This window comes from Onychostruthus taczanowskii, unplaced genomic scaffold (assembly GCF_017590055.1).
Source record: "Onychostruthus taczanowskii isolate IOZ18803 unplaced genomic scaffold, ASM1759005v1 scaffold1, whole genome shotgun sequence".
Classification (NCBI taxonomy): Eukaryota; Metazoa; Chordata; class Aves; order Passeriformes; family Passeridae; genus Onychostruthus; species Onychostruthus taczanowskii.
Window position 1 is genome coordinate 33,812,048 of NW_024496525.1, and position 19,001 is coordinate 33,831,048.

Here is a 19,001-nt window from a genome sequence, read left to right on the forward strand (position 1 = left end):
CCTCTGCAGCAGAGCTGGAGCTGTGCTGCGCTGCCCGTGGCGATGCTCCCCTGCTGCAGAGGCAGCAGCCCTGTGCCAGCCCAGTACAGCTGAGGGGAGTGCCTGTGCTGTCCTTCTGCAACACTGCCATCTGATTCTCTTGGTACAGATTAAAGAGAGTGGGAGTGAGAGTGGGTAAAGATGCAGGCAGATAATTCCTGCACAGAGGTGGATAACAGTCACAAGATCTCAGTATAAATGCACTCTTTTAACTGGAATTGGCACAAATTCCCTTAAACCCACAACCAAGAGAACGGCTTCTATACCCTTTCAACAGGTTAAAACCCACCTTCCTATCAGTGTTACAATTTCAGTGTTGACTTATTAGAAGTTATTCATATGTTTGGAAAAAGTTGCTTCTCATTTTCCACCAAGCCACTCTGAACAGCTCAGCTACAGGTGATGGACAGATAATAAATTTGGCAAATACTTATCAAATGTTGCATCTGTGGAATTGAAGCATGACAGGCCTGTAGGAGCTTGCTGACACACACAAATTTGTTACACGTCAGTCCATTGTCTTAGTATAGCCCAAACTACTCTTGGAAAAAGCAACAAAACTATTTGCAAAAGAAAACAGCATCTACTTCAAAAAAAGCTCTTCCATAAAGGAGAACAGGCTCTTATAGTCAGCAATGCTTCTCAGCCTGGATTGATTCCAGCTTCACCATACATACTTTTTTTTTTTTTTTTTCTCAAGTAACCATAGGAATAAAAGACTCAAATAGTCAAAAGTCAAATCATTAAAAAAATACCTATGGCTGGAGCATTTATGCAGAGTTCTCTGGCCAACACAAGGAAGGTTTTTCCCAGCACATAGACATTCACCTATTAAAAGACAAAAAAAGCATTATGTAGATCATAAACCACAAATGTTTTTTAATAGAACATTTATATGGAAGGGAGAAAACCCCAACTTTCAAAATCTTAACCTGCTTAAAAAAATTCAAGTTATACAAGCAATATTCATATGTACAGGATAATACTCAGTGCCTGTCAAAATCTGCACAAATTAGCATTTTAAATCAAAGCATAAGTTTATATTGAAGAAATTATAAAAAGTTGTTCATCATGCTCTTCAGTGGGCTCAGTGCTCCTGTGTAGTACAGTTTTTCAGTTGTCACGTTGTAAGGCATTAAGTAGACATAAATGTAATATCAGTATATATAAAGTGTCATTTATCTTGTACCATTACAAAACACGAGCGAATACAAGTCAGTGCAAATTTCAGTTCTGCATGATCATCTGTAGTGGCATAATTAAGTATTGCACAAGCACACACCAAACTTTTCACCAAATCAAGGAGTGGTGCTACATGCCCCAAGGGTTATTTGTCATATCTTGCTGTTTGGACATTGCCTCACATCACATTAAAAACATTAAGAATAAAACAAAAAACAGCACAAAATCTGAAAAGCCCTAAACCACACTAAACCTGCTCAGGCACCAGGGACAGAGCTCTGCTCCCATCCCCTCCTTCACTGCACCCCAGGAGGATGTAAATTGAGGGTAGGAGTTACTCTTCATACTCTGATTTGCAATTTATAGCACAGACAACCATATTTGTATTTTACAAGTCTGAGGAAGTTTTCTTTCTCTATCTTAAGATGTGTTTTTGTGGTCAGCAAGAAAGGCAGGATATACTCCAGTTCCCAATCAGTCTCAAACATTCCCACGGAGCTCCATGAACACCTTGCTTCCCCCAAGGCATATGTAAAGGTCAAGGTTAGTATAAAAAAAAAAATCCATCCTCCTACACTCCAAGCAAGTAGGTTTTTGGTTTGTTTTGAACAATGGTTGCTTTTTGAACAATCTGTTGCTTTTATGGAACAAAACTGCCCCTCTCTTTCCTATGCCTGGATGGTGAAGTGTTTACTTAGCAGTCAATTACACAACTCAGTGGTGATTACGGTACAAGCCAAAAACTATTGCTCTTTCCATTTCATCAAAGAGCTTTGCCAACATTAGGTTAAAAGCAGGCTTTCCTCCCAACTGTATGGATGGTTCTACCAACCTAGCTAAAATATATGTATCTCAACAACAGCCAAACCCCCAAACAACTGACATATTTTCACCTAGCCCTTCAAAATGTTTAAGTGAAAATGTTCTTAATGTGTATTTTTCTCAAATATATTTTAAAAATCAGAAATTAGAACTTCAAAGATATCCTCAGAATGATCACAGATCCTGAAAATGACTGTGCAATCAATTATACATGGTATGATGGTAATTCATTCCATAGTTAGTGAGAAATTAGTGTATTTCATGCTGTGTCTGACCAATGGTTGGACTGGCCTAGAAGATGCAAAAATATAGCCTTAAATTTTACTGCCCTTTTTCTTCCTGAAATAGCAGACAACATAGAAGCATTATTCTAGGGAAAAGGGCAAAATATACCCTCTGAATGAGAAGGCTATTTTCTAGGAAGTAAATCACCAAATTTTATACAGAAAAAAACACACACCTACTGAATCTGGCAATTCATACTGGAGCCCGAGAGCGTGTGACTTTCCACGAGCCACTGAGACAGAACAGATATCACTAAAGCAAAATGTCTGCAGCATTTCAGCTGGCTTTAGATTCACTGCAAGCTCGAGAAGGGTTGTTTTGACCTTTTGTCTAAAAAATATTAACATAAAGAATGAGTGTTTGGCTGTAATTTCAGCCTTCTAAGCTGGAAGACCAAGTTACTATAAATCTTGAGCCTCATCACTTAGATCTTGTTCTGCAAGGACGATTTCACCGCACAAATCAATAAAGTTACTTCAGTGGAGCCAAGTACATATGATGTTTCCATGAGAAGCTTCACAAACTCATCTAGTTCTCTCATATTAGTCTAGAAAAAAAACCAAAAAACTCATAAAACTCATAATCCAAACAAGCATTTTTTCCTTCTAGCCTTTTTCCTTGTCACGACATCCAAACACTTGATGTTTGTCACCATCAAACCACGTCACTCCCTAAGAAACTTCTCCCAGGCAAACTTTCCATAAATGCAATAATAAAGAGCAAATAAATACGAAGAGGCATAAAGAAGCAGGTATTTTTTTTCTAGTGAAGTTCTAACAATCAAAGTTATTTCCAAATTAAATCTAAAGCAAAGACAAATGAATAATAAATGTGTTCAATTACTATTTAGCCTTCTTTCCTTGGCCTAACTAAAAGTCTCCTGATCTATGGTTTATTTGAGAAGTAATGCACTTAAATCTAACCTGCTTTTCCACTTCACCCACATCATCAGTGGGTGACTGACTTCAAGGTGCAGGCAACGTATTTGCACAAAACAATAAATTAAAATAGAAATGGTAAATTAAGGAATTTCTTTCTTTTGCTCACAAGCCCATTTCTTTGTAGTTTTTGGTAACTACCAATTTAGAAAGGAAGCAAAATATACAGTACAGTCCATGTTCTGTATTGCTTTTCTCATGAAGCTCACACATTTTTAATGTCAGGGTCAAAAAAGGATCAGGAATATTTAATTGCTTCCAGGTTTTTTGGCAAATCAGTAGGAATAAAGACTTCAGTCCCTCTCAAACAATATGCTCAACTTTAAAAGTTAACAGATTCACAGGTTTTGAGGCACTTCTCATAAATAAAAAATTAAAGATGGCATAAAGCTCACCCAGAAATCCGTAATGCCACTGAACTCCTGAAACATGAAATCTAAGATCTCCTGGGTTTAGTGGAAGGTGGCCCTTTCACTAAAATTTTATTCTGCTATCACTGATTTCAACTATTACTCACACACACACACACACAGATCCCGTGATAGAAGAGATATGATATAAAATAGGCATTTAGAGAGGTCTTTCTTTACTCTCATCATTTGGTTTTTCTGCACTCCATTAAGCTTAGAAAATTAGGAGAATTAATTTAGAGGCCTACTTTAATTTCTAGTTCTTTCTTCATTAAGAACTTCTTATAAAAATTCATATACTCCAATCCATCAAAAGCTTAACATTCCAAATTTAGAATCATATGACATTTGCATTTATAAAACCTAATTTTATATGAGTTCTTAGAATGGTGAATAAACAAAAATGCCCTTCTAAAAGGATGTCTCTGGCTTAAACTTGAATTGGTGCAGCTTTAAAGCTTACCACATCAACTTCAGCCTCTTTTCCCCTTAATTTAAAAGGATCATACTGAAAAACAGTATTTCTCCAAACTCTCCCCAATCAAAACTGTTGAAGTGAGACAATTGCTTTATATATTTTCATAAGACTTGTGCTCTTTTGTGCAGATTTTCACCATATATTAAAATTTCCTAAACTTGATGCAATCACTAGGTTTAAGCATCAACACCTAATGCAAAAGAGGGGAGTCAACCTCTGTTAGAGGGGAGATTTTAAAATATCTGCATACCCTGACAGTTTTTACCATATTCTCTTAGATTCAACTCATATTTAACAGAGTAAGTTTACAAGCATGTGGACCCGTCACTGATTTTTTTTTTTTTAATTTTAAAAAAAGAGGCAAAACAAAAAAAACAAGTAGCTTCTTTAGCAGGAAGACATTTTTCAGACAGAGAAGTACGTGCTCACCAAGGCACTGCAAAAACCTCTTTACAGGAGACCTTAAGATTCTCTAAGATGTTATCCTTTACCAATAGTTAATTTCTGTTCTCATTATCAAACACATTATGTTAATTAAAAGGGGCATTTAGTGAAGGAATGGCTTCCAATTATTCAGTTACATCTTCACAACAAGATCCTTCTACTTGTTATGCTCTTTGCCCTTCACAGTATTTTTTGGAGACAGTCTTTTCATTTCACATCTGTCAGTCATCAGACACTGATTTCAAAGGGACACTTCCAGAGAGACTCTTATCCTTTCATAATTTCCTCTTGCTTTCACATCATGCCTGATCTGTTCACAAATACCAATATACTTCCACTTTCAGAAATAACAACAAACACCTCATTTCCAGGAACACAGGAATTCATCAGTCTAACACCCTCCAGGATTTTAAACTCTCCTGGGGAAACAGAGAATCTCCCATTCATACAGTTACCAGGTTACCAGGTCACTTTAACTTCTGGAGAGTAGCACAAAATAAAGCTGCTACCATTCAATGGAAGTTTCTGTTTGACTGTAAGCTCCATAAAGTTATAAAACAATAACCCTTCTACAAGCAATTTCCAAAAAGGCTTTTCAAGACCATAGTGTGGCATTCTGGCAAAGTACAACAAATGGTGACAGTGGTTAAGATATTCCTTTAGAAAGACAAAGACCGGGCAGTTGGAACATGACGAGAATTCACACTGTGAAACATCCATGGCTGCTTGCCTAAATAATTAAACAAGCCTGAAAAGCAAATGAGTTTTTAAGGAGAGTGTCTGTTGCTGGGGAAAGAGGCACCTGTGGTTATTTGATTCATTATTAACATTTCTAGTGTAGTAATGCCTGAAGGTCCCAAACAGGTTGTTTAAATTAACTCGATCAACAACAATTTGCATAGGGGCAATAAAGGCAAATACAGTCAACATGTTAATAACTTTATATGAACAAAGGGTATTAAAAACTGAAGCAAACCAGTACAGTCTTTAAAAGAATACTCTATTTTAGCTTTCTCCATACAATAAACTCAAACTTCCTAATTTTTTTGATCCATACTGCATTTAGAGCAGTCAAAAAGTAGCACACAAAAATACAAACAAGTACCAATCTCAGCTTGTCAGGCTGTCCTTCAAAAGAGACACAAATCAAAATTAAGCAGCTTCCCTCCCATACTGGGCTTTAAAACACTGCCTTCAGTCAGGGGACTCCAAAGGAGACTCTCCTTCTGCTAGTCACATCCTGAGTTCTTTCTCCAATACCACAGCAGTACAATAAGCCATTACCAAACCATCTATGCAAGAAAGTCAAAGAGCAATAATTTGCAACAATCATAGAGGAGTCAGGGAGAGGGAGATCAATTCTCCCTTTAGATTAAAAAATGAAAACAAGTGTTCAAAAGTAATTCACAATAAAAATTCTTCTAGAAAGCAAGTACTGTTACTTGACTAGACAAACTACAGATAAAGAAACAGGGGTGAGAGTTGTGTTCTGAAGTGGAAGAGAGACCAAGGAAGTACTATTTCCTGATTTTCACTTCTTGTGCAACCTCTTGCCTTACCTAGAACCACAGTGTAGTTCAGGTGGCAATGGATCACATCAGGTCTCCAGCCCAACCTCCTGCTCCAAGCAGGCTCAGCCACAAAAACAGACCAGGTTGCTCTGCATCTTGAGAGCCTTGATGGATAAAAACTTGAAAACTGCTCAAAACTACTTGTTTCCACACTTAGATGTCCTCATAGTGAAACACCTTTTCTTCATATCAAGTAGGGACATCCCATTGTAATTAATTACATCCATTGCTGGTAATTTTTCTGCTGCACACTCTTACGAAGAGCCTGGCTCTTCAGATGTCTAAGATCTCTTCAGTGAACATCATCCTTGTTTAGCAACAGGACACACCACAAGGCATGCTAAAAATGATATTCTACTAGGCTGAAACTGGGGATCAGAGCGATGCCAAACCCTTCCCCAAAAGTCTTTTACAACCCCATTGCAAAGACCATGACAGTGGAGATGACAAGAGACTAAAAAACCCCAGCCATTTCTGAGCATGTGACAGGCAGCCTTTCACCACACTGAGATGAAACTTCAGCCAAATAGTTCTCCAGGTGCAAGGAATGGGATGCTTGGAAAGATGGGAGAAAACCTAAACTGTTCAGAACTTGGCCAAGGCTAGACAGGCTTTGCAGCTCTCCTAAACAAGCCAGGCCTGTCGCTTAGATTGGACTAACAAAAAAGCAAACAAAAGGCCTGATTGCAGACCTCTCCAAGGACTATATTTGCAAGTAAAATGCAGGATCTGAAAATATAAGCAAGTACTTTCCCTGTCCTTCCAACTCAATCAACAAGCAGCACGACTGCTCGGCACAGGGAAGGCGCCTGATTTGTAGCAGGGCTCTGGACATTTTCAGTTCATTTCAGATCATGCTTTTAAGTCCAAACCTATCAGAGGCATTCTGGATCCGACAACACTTTCAACAGGAGATTTCCAAGATGTAAGATGTATTTTACATGAAGATAAAACACCAAGGAAATTGCTTTTCCAATTAAAAAAAAAATAGACAAAAAAAGACTTTTTGTCTTTTCCCAAGATGGCAGCAATTTTGAAGATCCAAAAATTATTATGAAAATGCAGCAGTTCCCCAGTGGAACAAGACAAACTCCCACATCTCAGTCATCAGCACCAGAGGAAAACTGACACAACTTTTTAAACAGACTGCATTAACAGTAAAAATTAGTCTCCTCTATTGCTAAGTTTTAGCAGCACAATACTATCCTAAAAGCACATTACACTGTAGGGGACAGCTTTTAAATTTTTTTGTATCTTTAAGTCCCAAAGAAATTCAAGAAAGACAGGAAGAAGGGTTGTACAACAAGTACAAACCACAGCCTAGGAGGGCATTCTTAGGATTTCCTCTGCCACTTTTTTTCTAAAGAGCAGCAAGAGAGAAAGAATATAAGATATGCCATTAAACAAATACTGAGTTGCAGGTAACAGCAGATTCAGCACTTGGTTAAATGGTGGACAGGGTGGTGGCTGATGGCTGGACTTGGTGATCTTGGAGGTCTTTTCCATCCTTAACGATTCCATGATTTTTTTCACCCTCAAATGCACTGAAACCTATTTCAGGGTGCTCAGTAATTCAGTCAGTGGCCTCCATGAAGACAATCTGTAAGGATGTTTCATGTGGCGACCTTCTTATAAAATTCCTGCAACCAGATGACAAAGAGACCTGCAGGTCCCTCACCTCCCTCTGCGACTGAGCTGCATCAGGAACATTCTGAAGAAAAATCTCAACATTCACTATTACCTTCCAAGCAAGAGTTGATGCAGCTCAGCAGTAGCTCATTTTTTAGACTTCAGATGTGATTTTTTTTGTGATATAAAGTCAACACTTTTCTCATCTCACCAAGAAAAACAGTTACCTGGACCGCTATGGCGAATTTTGTACAGATGAGTATGAACAAATTAAATACTTTGGAAAGTATTTAATTTGCTGCCACCACTACTATTGCTGCTCTCAACTCTTCTTCCTTAAGAACATTTATATCCAAACTTCAGGATGGGAGAGTAGTCCTTGGAAAAAGGAGGCACTTCAAAGGAAAATAGTATCATCTAATTAACTATTTTTAACAAACTAATTCTTTTTTAGGTTTTGTGGGCAAAGACTTAGCTAAAGCAGAATGTACTGAAATTTATTTCCTGGGCCACAAATGTTTTGCTACCAAGGTGGCTTGGGTGGTTTTTTCTGGGTTTGTTTTTTGGGAGGTTTTTTTTGGGGGGGGTTTTTTTGTTTTGGTTTGGGGGTTTTTTTTGGGTTTTTTGGTTTTTTTTGGCTCAGTTTGTAGTTGTGGTTTTCTGTTTGGTTTGTGGTTTTGTTTGTGGGGGTTGGTTTGTTTGATTTTTTTTTTAACAGACTTGGGGAGGAAGAAAAAACCATCAAGTCAGAACCTGAAAAACTCATTTATGTATTCTTAAACAGGACTTTCTGGATAGGTAGAGTTAACAATAACATTCAACATTCCTGTTTGCTCAGATTCACCTTAAAGAAGCCATAAAGTAGAGCTCATCAGAAAACACAGTTAAATGCAAATCAAGATGCTGAAATCCTGGATTTTTCTCTTTCAGGGGTTGATTATTTCCCTACCACTAACATATTTCTGTCTCTCCCATCTCCTCAGTTACCCCTCTTTAACCTTTTGGTCCCCCATAAGTCTCATCTCAGAATCTTTTCTGGCTGGAATGCACAGAGGGGAAAAGACAAATCAATCTTTCTTGTCTGTTTCTGCTGACAATACATCTTTTCTTTTTCTTCTTACAGATACAATACCTCTTCTTCTAGTTCACATTGTGACTGTTCCTCATATTACTGTGATCATTCTATTTCAAAACCATCACCATGAAAAATTACCTGTGTTTAGGAGGAAACAAACCTCCCATTCTACACGTGTACTGTTTGGTCGTGAGCAATCAAAATAATTCAATCGGAATTTAGAAAAGAGAAGAAAGTTACTAAATTTCAGAATTAAAGATGCATTTGATTATTGCAATTCCAGCAGATTGCTTCAAGCAATAAATAGTCTTCAGAGGGATGCCATTTACCAAGACAGCTGGGAGGACAAAAATAGATGCAAGTAACCTACTCGCATTGTATGTAAAACAGTTGTAACAGAGAGAATGAGGGTAAGACAACATATGTCAGTGGAGCTTTCTATTTCCACAGACAGAGCAAGTTCATATTTCTCTCAAAATACATTTTATAAAACACAGTTCTGAAGTGCACGAATACATTTATGCAGCATTACCTACCAAAAAGGTTATTTCTGTCGTCAGCAACTGTTGTTTTAAAAATATGCAGCATCTGACCCTGTGCCACTGCAGTGACTCTGAATCCTGATGAAAGGATAATACTAACTCTTGCTATGTTGTTTGCAGCATTAAAAGCAAAAAAAAATTTGACATTTAATTTTACTGAAAAATTACTCAGATTTCCAAACCCAGTGATTTTCCACTCAGAATTTTTAGAGAAAAACTAAAACATCTTAAATTTAACAATTAAAAAAAAAAAGTCAAAATAAATAGGATACAATACCTGAAGAAGGTCGCTGAGGTCAAGTAACATATCTGTGAAAGAAGTCAAGGAATATACACGCTTCTTGAACGTGACAGTATTTCTCCATTTCATTTCATTAGCAAGTCAAATAAAGGGAAGAAATAAACCCAGGTTAACTGTTAAAGAAACCAAATATAGGTTAGGACAATTCACCACTTATGCTAACAGCCAACATCCAGTTAATTGTTCAGCTGCCTAAAACACCCTGCCAGCACCTGCTGAATTCACTGCTCAAGCTGACACAGTGAAGCGATGGTCTCAAAGAGCAAGCCAACAATTGTGAGACCTACAACACTCACCATGTCCTGCAGCCTAAGAAAGACCCAGTGGTAAGGAAATCCTCTGCTCTGCTCAGACCCCACCCCAGTGCTGGGATCCCAGCACTGGAAGGACACTGAACTGCTGGAGAGAGTTCAGGGGAGGCCACCAAGATGATCAGAGGGATGGAGCAGCTCTGCTATGAGGAAAGGCTGAGGTAATTGGGATTATTCAACCTGGAAAAGAGAAGGCTGTGGGATGATCTAATTGCTGCCTTCTGGTACCTGAAGGGAGCCTACAAGAAAGATGGAGAAGAGCTTGTTGTGATAGGACAAGGGGGAATGGCTTCAAACTGGGAGTAGGGTTAGATTGGATATTGGGAAGAAATTTGTTAGTGTGAGGGTGCTGAGGCCCTGGCACAGGTTACCCAGAGAAGCTGTGGATGGTCCATCCCTGAAAGTGTTCAAGGCCAGGTTGGATGCGGTTTGCAGCAACCTGGACTAGTGGAAGGTGTCCTGCATGAGGCAGGGGGTAGAACTGGATGACCTTTAACTCCAACTCAGGCCATTCTATTATTCTACGATAACTAAAACCAGGAACAGCATCAAGATAGAACACCCTTATTACACTTTAAAATGTAAAGTATCATCAGTCTCCTATGCCAGCTTAGGAGCCCAGAAGCACACTATGGAAGAGCAAAGTAAGAAAACTGAAATAAGTTTCTTTTGCTCTCTTCTATGAGGTCAAAGAGCTGGGGAAGGGAAAGCTGCTTTGGCTGCTCCCTTCTCCAGCCAAGCAAATCCAGTGCTAACTTTCAGTTTTCACTCCCTTCATGATATCCTGCGCTGCTGCAAAATATTAGGTCACCATCTACTCATTATGGGCACACTTGGAAAACATAATAGTTAAAAACAAGCCAAACCACTGCAAGTTTCCATTAGATTTAACTGAAAGCAAGCACACTTATGAGTGCATTGTCAAAACAGAGGAGGAAAAAATAAAAGAAAGCACCATGAGGCCCAAGGTACAAAGGTAGCTCTCTTCCTGCTGTTAATGAGCACATGCTGGATGTCCTATCAGCTACTCAGGTGTGGCTCACATGTTGTAAAAGGGTTTTATTATTAAAAGGAGTGTCAAGGTAAAGTGTGAGAGAAGGGCAGATAGTGAGGTATGCAAAGAAGACACTGTGTGTGAGTTTTTGCATGCAGCAATGTGCTAAGAAATCCAGCATTAAATAAAATGCAGGGACACCAGTGTAGTTTGGTGCATGCTCTGGTAACATAAGTATTAGTGAATGTTCTTCAAGTAAGCCAGAGTAATACAGTGCACATTTCTCCTAAACATTATCAGCTGTGGAAGGAGAGTAATTCAGATAACGTAATCAGTTTATACATAAACATTTTCCTTGCTAAGAACTTTTATCCTTGAGCATTTCTACCCTCAGTTTGCATTCAAAATTGTATGAATGTACTCCAAATTTGTTACAAAATTTAATACATTATGTTAATATTATTTGGTGGAAATTAATTTCCACATTAAAACCACAGCAATGCTGGATAGTTAATTAGCTGAAAATTCAGTATGGCTCCAAAAAAAAATCAGAAATCCATTATAGGTAGTATTATGCAAGACATTACAGTAATCTGAAATTTTAACACAGTAAGGGAACTGCTAACAAAAACCATCTGTAAAATACACAGCTTAGAAATCTACACAGAGCAATACTGAATTCAGTACAAATTTTTTGTAAAAGTGAAAAAAGAGAAAATGGAAAGACGTTAGCAATGCAATTGCCAAGGAACCATAATAATTGTCAGCTCATCAAACAGATCTAGGAAGAAATCACTATGCCAATTTTGTGCTCAAGAAATAGTTCTAAGTCTGAAAATGTTCCCAGCTCATTATTGACTTCAAGTGCCTGATTATTCTATGCCCACCCTGAGATACTGTCCCCAATGAGACAAAGCAAAATTATCACTCATATCTGATAGATCTCACCACAGTTTAGGAGGCAAAAAACCCCTGAAACACCAAAAGAAATGCATCTCATAGGTTACTGAGGCACCAAAGTGAATAACTGAGTGGTCCTTAGCCTGGCTGCTGTCGCTGGAGACAGAACAGGAGTCGGAAGGAGCATCAGTGCCAAATGCTAATTCAGATTTTAGGTGAGCCAGAGAGGTACTTTTCTAACCCAGGCATTTCAGTTACAGTCATGAAATCTGCATACCAGGGTATTCTTCAACCTCCTCAAACTGCTGAACACACTTTGATGGAAAATCTAAACTTACTAACACATTACAAATGCTTAGGCTTTATTACTGCAAAGAAAACAAACCCGCATTTTTATGCATTTATAATGACACAAGATCAGAGCTAAGGATTGGGAAATTCACAAGCAGGGTTCAGGCAACTCTGAATCAATTCAGAGCTACACTATAGATGCTTTAACATACAGTTCCCTTGCTCCTTAGAGAAGTTTCGTTCAAATGTCCACCGAAATTGTAAGCAAAGGTCACAATAAAATATGGTGCTTCTGGATTTCATTTAAGGTAGCCTCCAGCAATCTCTCTCCCTGATTAGATGTGTAGCTACTACAGCAAAGCAAAAGGGGAAACTTGAGTCATGCAGTAGCACTGGGTTGGCCTTTACTATGAACACTGTGGGCACGATTATCAGCAGGAAGTGGTTGTAAAAACAGCCGTTGTTTTCAAACTCCTTTTCAGAGCTGGAACAGTCCAGGAGAACATACAACAACAGCTGAAAACAGCAGATAATACTTAATATGTATTCAAAAATTATACAATCGTAAGACAAATGTTTTCATTGAGGCTGGAAGAAAACAATGATCATTTTACATATGGAGACTGCTACCCACATGGAAAAGCTCCCGAAGGGATGGAAAGCTACTGGTACTGTAGAAATACCCATGCAAATAACAAGGCACAGGGGACTTTGGTTATAAATGTGCCCAAGTTAAAAAAAAATAAATTGAAAAGAAAAAGTATTAACAGTTAAACTGGTTTTCCTTTGCTATTAAGTCTTTAAGCAAGTTTCACCAAGGCATACAGCTGTCTGTCCATCACTAGAAATGTGAAAAAGAAATGACTAAATCAAGATAAGTCAAGTCTAAAGGCATTATTTCAAAAAATTAAATTCAAGGGAGTCCTTTGGCCAACATGATGCAAAAGGTCAGACTGAGTGGCCAAAATGTTCCTTTTCTGCCTTTATAATGTGGATAATATGAGAACTCCATGATTCACAGCAATAATGATCTCATTCTCAGCACCAGAGGAAAAAAGAAGTTCATGAAGAAATGAATAGTACCGGAAACCTAAAACCCAAAATACCAAAACAAGCATGCATTTGTACTTCAGAGAGACCTACATTTTACATATTCCAGCAATCCCAAAGTACTTGTGCAGCAAAATCCCCCTGATTTTCAATAATAACATCTAGCAGGAGGCAAATCTGCTATTTGCAAGAATAAATTGTGCAAGACGCTGTTAAAATAACATCATTTACAATACAGTTGTTACCTCTCCTAAAGAAATCTTTCAAAAATTAAAATATTTATTGCCTGACAATCTACAATAATCAGGAAATCTTCAGATTATTTTATGCTACTTTTCAAAGTTCTTCGACTGGGTAGCATGGTGTATCTGGGAGACACAGGCCAGTATTATGAATCAGGGATAAGACAAAGGGTCTAGCATTTATTTTAGTTATCTAGTTAGTTTTTGTAAGTTACCCATGGAACATTTTTTACTTATTTTTACAAGCTTACTACAAAAGCAGCCATACCATGGAAGGAGAACTGGTGTCAAGGAACTGTGACTGCAAGCCACTCGGTTGAAATCTGACATCCATAGAAGTCCTGCTGCTGTAATGAAGTGTCACCTTTATTCAGCTTAAGCTAAAACACTTTCTGTTTCTCAGAAAAACTAAAACCAGACCCATTAAACACATAAAATATTTAAACATAATCTCATTTTCTGTACTCAACAGCTGCAATTAAACTGGTTGCAATAAAAAAGCAAAGCCCAATAGGAACAGGTCTGAAAAGCAAATTAAAAAAAAATCTGAATATTACAACAAAATTTTCTCAAGTTCTTAAGGAAAATAATTATTTGCAATTTCAGTGTCAGGGTTCTGGATAAACTACATAACAAATGGGAACTTCCCAGAAGCACTTTCTTCAACAAACACATGGAGAAATGACAAAAGGGAGGCTGAACACAGAAGTGGGGTTATACCAGGGTGAAAAACTAGTGACAGCTTTGTCTGGCCCACAACCCAGTTTCCAGCCTTTCAGATTCACAACCTTCCCCTTCCATAATTTCATATACCATATGATTTCTGATTATGACGTACCATGATTATACCTCTGCTGCTTTACAAACTTTCACCATTTTAATTAGCCGTTAATTGAGACTGACTGACAACGCTAATTGTTTAAAGTAAACATTTCTCTTTCCAATGACACCGAACTAAAACAATTAGAAAATAATACCCAAACTCAATTCTTTTGCAGAAAACTCATTTCTGACAACTCTAATGAAAGTTTTGCCTCAAGGCTGAATTCCCACAGAGCCAGCTTCCAAAATTTCTTCAGTCTCCAATTTTGCCTCCGCAAAGAAGTCCACACAGCACAGGCTGCACTCGAGTACACAAATAAAAACAGCACTTAACAAATGAAACTGCTAAGCACAAATGCTGTTTTTATGAAAAGCAATCTTTATTTACGTGTAGATTAATGCACGATAAAAAAAGAACTGCATTTTGGTCTGCGGCGTTTTTTCCTTCTTTGCACACAGCTGTATGACTGCGCCTCATAAAAGTGTATTGCTCTAAATTCTGTATTCTAAAATCCCCAATTTGAAAACAAAAAGCAGTGCCCCACTCCTTCCCCATGTCTATCAGGATGTTTCTGCAGCAGTTCTCTTCCAGCACGTGCAGCCTCACTGCCTGCACAGCCAAGGCAAAGTCAGCAGCAGTAATTCAGCATCGTGCCAGCACCAGGCAGATCAAAGGCATTTGGGGCTGCATTCAGCCTGCCATTAACTGGAAGGGTTACAAGTGAGCCTTTCTGGCTCACCTAAGACCTGAACAGCCTTTGACACCAGTTCTCCCCACCTGCCTCTCCAGCAGCTGCAGACAAACCCGGGCTGCTGCAGACAGGAGGGATCCAAAGCTGTGAGCTACATCAGCCCCCAGACTCCAACACACGTACAGTTCACTCTTTCCTAAATTAATGCTGCAGCTTTTTTTTGTCTCAATAATTGTCTTCAGAGTCATTGCCATTTAGAGGAACATTTTCCAAAGCACCCAGGCTGGCTGAATATGCAGGGAGCGTTCAGCATTTCTGAAAATGCTGCCCTTGGAGAACGTGGTCTTCAAAGGGCAGCACAGCTAAGCTGTGCACCCAGTGTTACCAACTTCAAGTAAAAAACCTGCTTTGTGGGGTAGTGCCAAGTATTTACACAGTTACATGTAAATTTTTAATAGTCACATGTAAATTTATAACACGGCGCAACACAACAGGAAAAAAAAGCAAAAAATATATTTCTTGTCTCAGAACGCTTGTACAGTCAACTTGCAATTATACAGGGTATCAAAGGGATGAAATATGCAAAGAATATCCATACTAAGCCCCTAAAAGATAATCTAGTTAGTATATTTGCTTAGGGAAAAGAAAATTTAGGCATAGAATGAGAATGTAAATATTAATTTAAAAGTTCTGAGAGACATGAGGTTAATCTTCAACTTGAATGATGTGGCCATGTATAAATAACAGTTGGCTATATTCAAACAACAAAAAGTCTCCAAACAAAAAAGAGAGACCCCATCCTCTGAACAGTAAATTGAACAAGCACTGGCGAGGGAAAACAAGAGAGGTTGCTAGGAGAAGCAAGGTTTAAGGAAGAACTTGAAAGAGCAGGGCTGGCAGATGAGAATGCAAGAGAGGCAGCAGGAAAGGAGCAAAGCTCAAGCTGCAAGGGGACAAATAAAGCAGAATAAATTGTAAAATTACTGCAGAAAACACAAGCAGGTATGAAAGTGCACAGTACAAAAAACTACACAGAGTGACAATTTGATAATAAAGTGGGCTTTTACAAAGGAGCTGGGAAGGAGGACATTGATAGTAAAGATTTAAGTAAATGTAAAGGAGCTCAGTTCTCTCTCTTTTATGTGTGTACAAAGTCTACAAAGGTTACGACTCTTGTACTAACAGTGAAAGAAAAGTTCCAAAGAAGTCAGAGGTGCAGACTTAGAAGAACTATTCTGAGATGGCTCTCAAGTATTCAGCACAGCAGCAGTGCATGGATTTGGAAGCAGCAGAGGAAAATCACTGCCTGCTCAGTGGTGGCAGAGGAAAACCAGCAGAGTCATCAGCCTGATACTCTGCTTTTTCAGAAAACTCCAAATGCAAGAGTATGGAAATATGTAAAAATATGAAAAAAAGAAATCTGCCATAACTAGCTTGATTGCAGTTATGCAGTTTCCCCTCCCCATGGCTGCTATTTGTGCAGCAACCTGGCAAACCAGCCAAAGGAACTGTCTGAAATGAACAGTCTTGTCTTTTTGCCTGTTTTCAGCTGGATTAACTCCCCAGTTCACATGTAACTGCATCAACACCTGGGCTGATAGAAGGCAGGGGATGGGCTGAGGGAGGACTGAGAAAGCAAGGCCAAAGCAAGATAACTTCTTTCTGAGGCTGTGCCAGCTCACAGTGGCTTAACACATTCTCCAAAACCAGAGCCTGAGACAATCTCTCCGTCACCCATCCCGCCTTCTCAAATTTCTCTTTAAAGTTTGCACAGTTTTTCCCAGCATGCTCCAAAACACAAAGACCTACCTTATCTGAAAGAGAAGCCTAAAAAAAAACAAGTAAGGAGAAAAAACAAGTAAGCAGTTACTGCAGAGTTACTGCTTTATAGAAACCAAACTGTTATAAAACTGGTAACACCTCCCTTGTTTTAAGTACAAACACAGCTCCTGTGTGAGAGTTGTCACAGTACCACTCTGGTTTTACCCCGTAAGCACTCACCTATACTTCCTAAAAAAGCAGGATTACAGTGCTCAATTAAATCAGAGTAAAAGCAAATTCAGTGGACACAGAATATTTTACGTTTCCCACGCCAGAAGCCAAGTGTTACATCTTAGTTTTCATACCCACACTGAGGCAAATGCACTGGTATTAAGTGCTCCTGGTGAATTATCTCAGCAGACCTTTGCTGGGATGGGAGCATGGCAGCTGCTGTTCCCTGCCCTGGGACATGCACACAAACTCAGATGCTGCTTTTCTGCCAGGATCAGTGGACTTGATTTATCCAGGCACACGCATGATCTAATATCATACACATAAAACACTGCCACTCATTTAGCAAAAAAAAAAAAAAAAAAAAAAAAAAAAGCCAAAAACTGACATTAGAGCCTTTGTTTTAAGAGAAAATACAGCTTCAAAAGGAATTAATTGCATCCTTGCCCTTCCAAGGCTGCTGGCTCTTAATGGCCTTTGGTGGCAAGTACAACAATGGGATGTGTTAAATTTCCCACTCTCAAAGGCCTTTAGAGAACCATCTCTGCATTTATCACATAACACAAGGACAAACCCTTCTCTATCAGATGCCCACAGGCACACACCTGCAGAAACCTTTCATTACCTGAACTGCACCAAAGGGAGCCCTTGTGTTCTGGAAGTGGGCACTACAGGAATACCTTTCCCACTAATGGTGTATTCCTGCTGATCAGGAAACCTCACCTGGGCAGGTGGAAGAGCTCTCTGTGTTCTCACCCTCCCTCACACCCACAGCACTCCACTGGGAAAATGTCAGGTGTCATGGCTCCATGCATGGCTGGCTCTCTCTTGGGGCATGGGTGGAGCAATGCTTCCACAGATGCTGCCAAACTGTTAATTATTATTCTTGCAGTAATCAAAGTTCGATTAAAGGCATTACAGTAACTCACAGCAACTTCCCCAATCACCTGTGTTTCTTACAGAACTTGAACTCAGTGTGGAGCTGGAAACTGGGCTCTCAAGACAAGCTCACCCGAGCTTGCAAGTCAGAAGAACACCCCACCTTTACAGCAGCTGAACTTCTCAAAGCAGCCTGGTTTAGGGATTATCAATAAATTGAACACAAATACATGAAGCTGAACTGATGCACTGCATCAGTGGGTTGAAAATTCCTCAGCCCGTGCTTTCAACTTAAGAAATGCCTACACTAAACCTAAAAAAAGATCCCTGCGTGCTCACTGTAGCAGAAAACCACGTAAGTCATAACAGCACTGAGGTATGCTGGATTTGGAAGTCATAACAGCACTGAGGTATGGTTCATAAATAGCAGCATATCCCAAATGAGCTACTAATAAAGCATTTCACCAAATTACATAATAATGCATCTTGCCCTTTTGAGTACCACTGGAAGAGTGTTCAAGGGAGCTTTATTGGGCAGTAGGAGAGAACTCAAATTACCCCCTCAGACAGCTACCCAGGTATCCTGGGATATGATAACAGACAGAAGCACTGAGTTAGCACATCTGAAGTTACCAAACTATGGACAAAATGCAGTATATAAACACATCTTCACTTCTACTTCCAGCAATGAACAAGTGAGAGATTGCCTTTAGCTGTCACTGGCAGGGTAAGAAGATACTTTCACTGATAGTTTCTGTTCAGCCCAATTGAGCAAAGCTCAATAAGAACTAAAAAACCCCCAAAATAACTTCAACAGCTTTTCTAACTTTCAAACTACCAAATAGCAATTTAAAATACCTTTCAGGGCTAGGGAAAAGTGATGCATCATACTTTGAAATTAATACAATTCTCAACATGACACATTCTCTTCAAGGACCTAATATACTGGATTTTAAAGTTAAAACAAATTTGTGTCTCAAAAGCTTGTCTCTAGAACAAGATTAAATTTGGTCCTTGAACAAGCATAATAGAGCAGGTGGAGGGAGGAGTTTCCATATTTGAGATTTTAAAGGCAGCTAACTTTTCAGAGAGTTAAATTACAAGGATAAATC

General features: G+C 38.9%; 1 protein-coding gene across 1 annotated transcript in view; it reads right to left on the reverse strand.

The window, feature by feature from the left end:
* BRF1 (BRF1 RNA polymerase III transcription initiation factor subunit) overlaps positions 1-19,001 on the reverse strand; it is a 172,434-nt gene that overhangs the window by 93,432 nt on the left and 60,001 nt on the right. Inside the window, exons 4-5 of the mRNA XM_041420749.1 lie at positions 9,693-9,724; positions 795-867 (exon numbers count right to left, since the gene is read on the reverse strand). Of these exons, the coding sequence (XP_041276683.1) occupies positions 795-867; positions 9,693-9,724 (105 nt within the window). The remainder of the gene's footprint in view (positions 1-794; positions 868-9,692; positions 9,725-19,001) is intronic.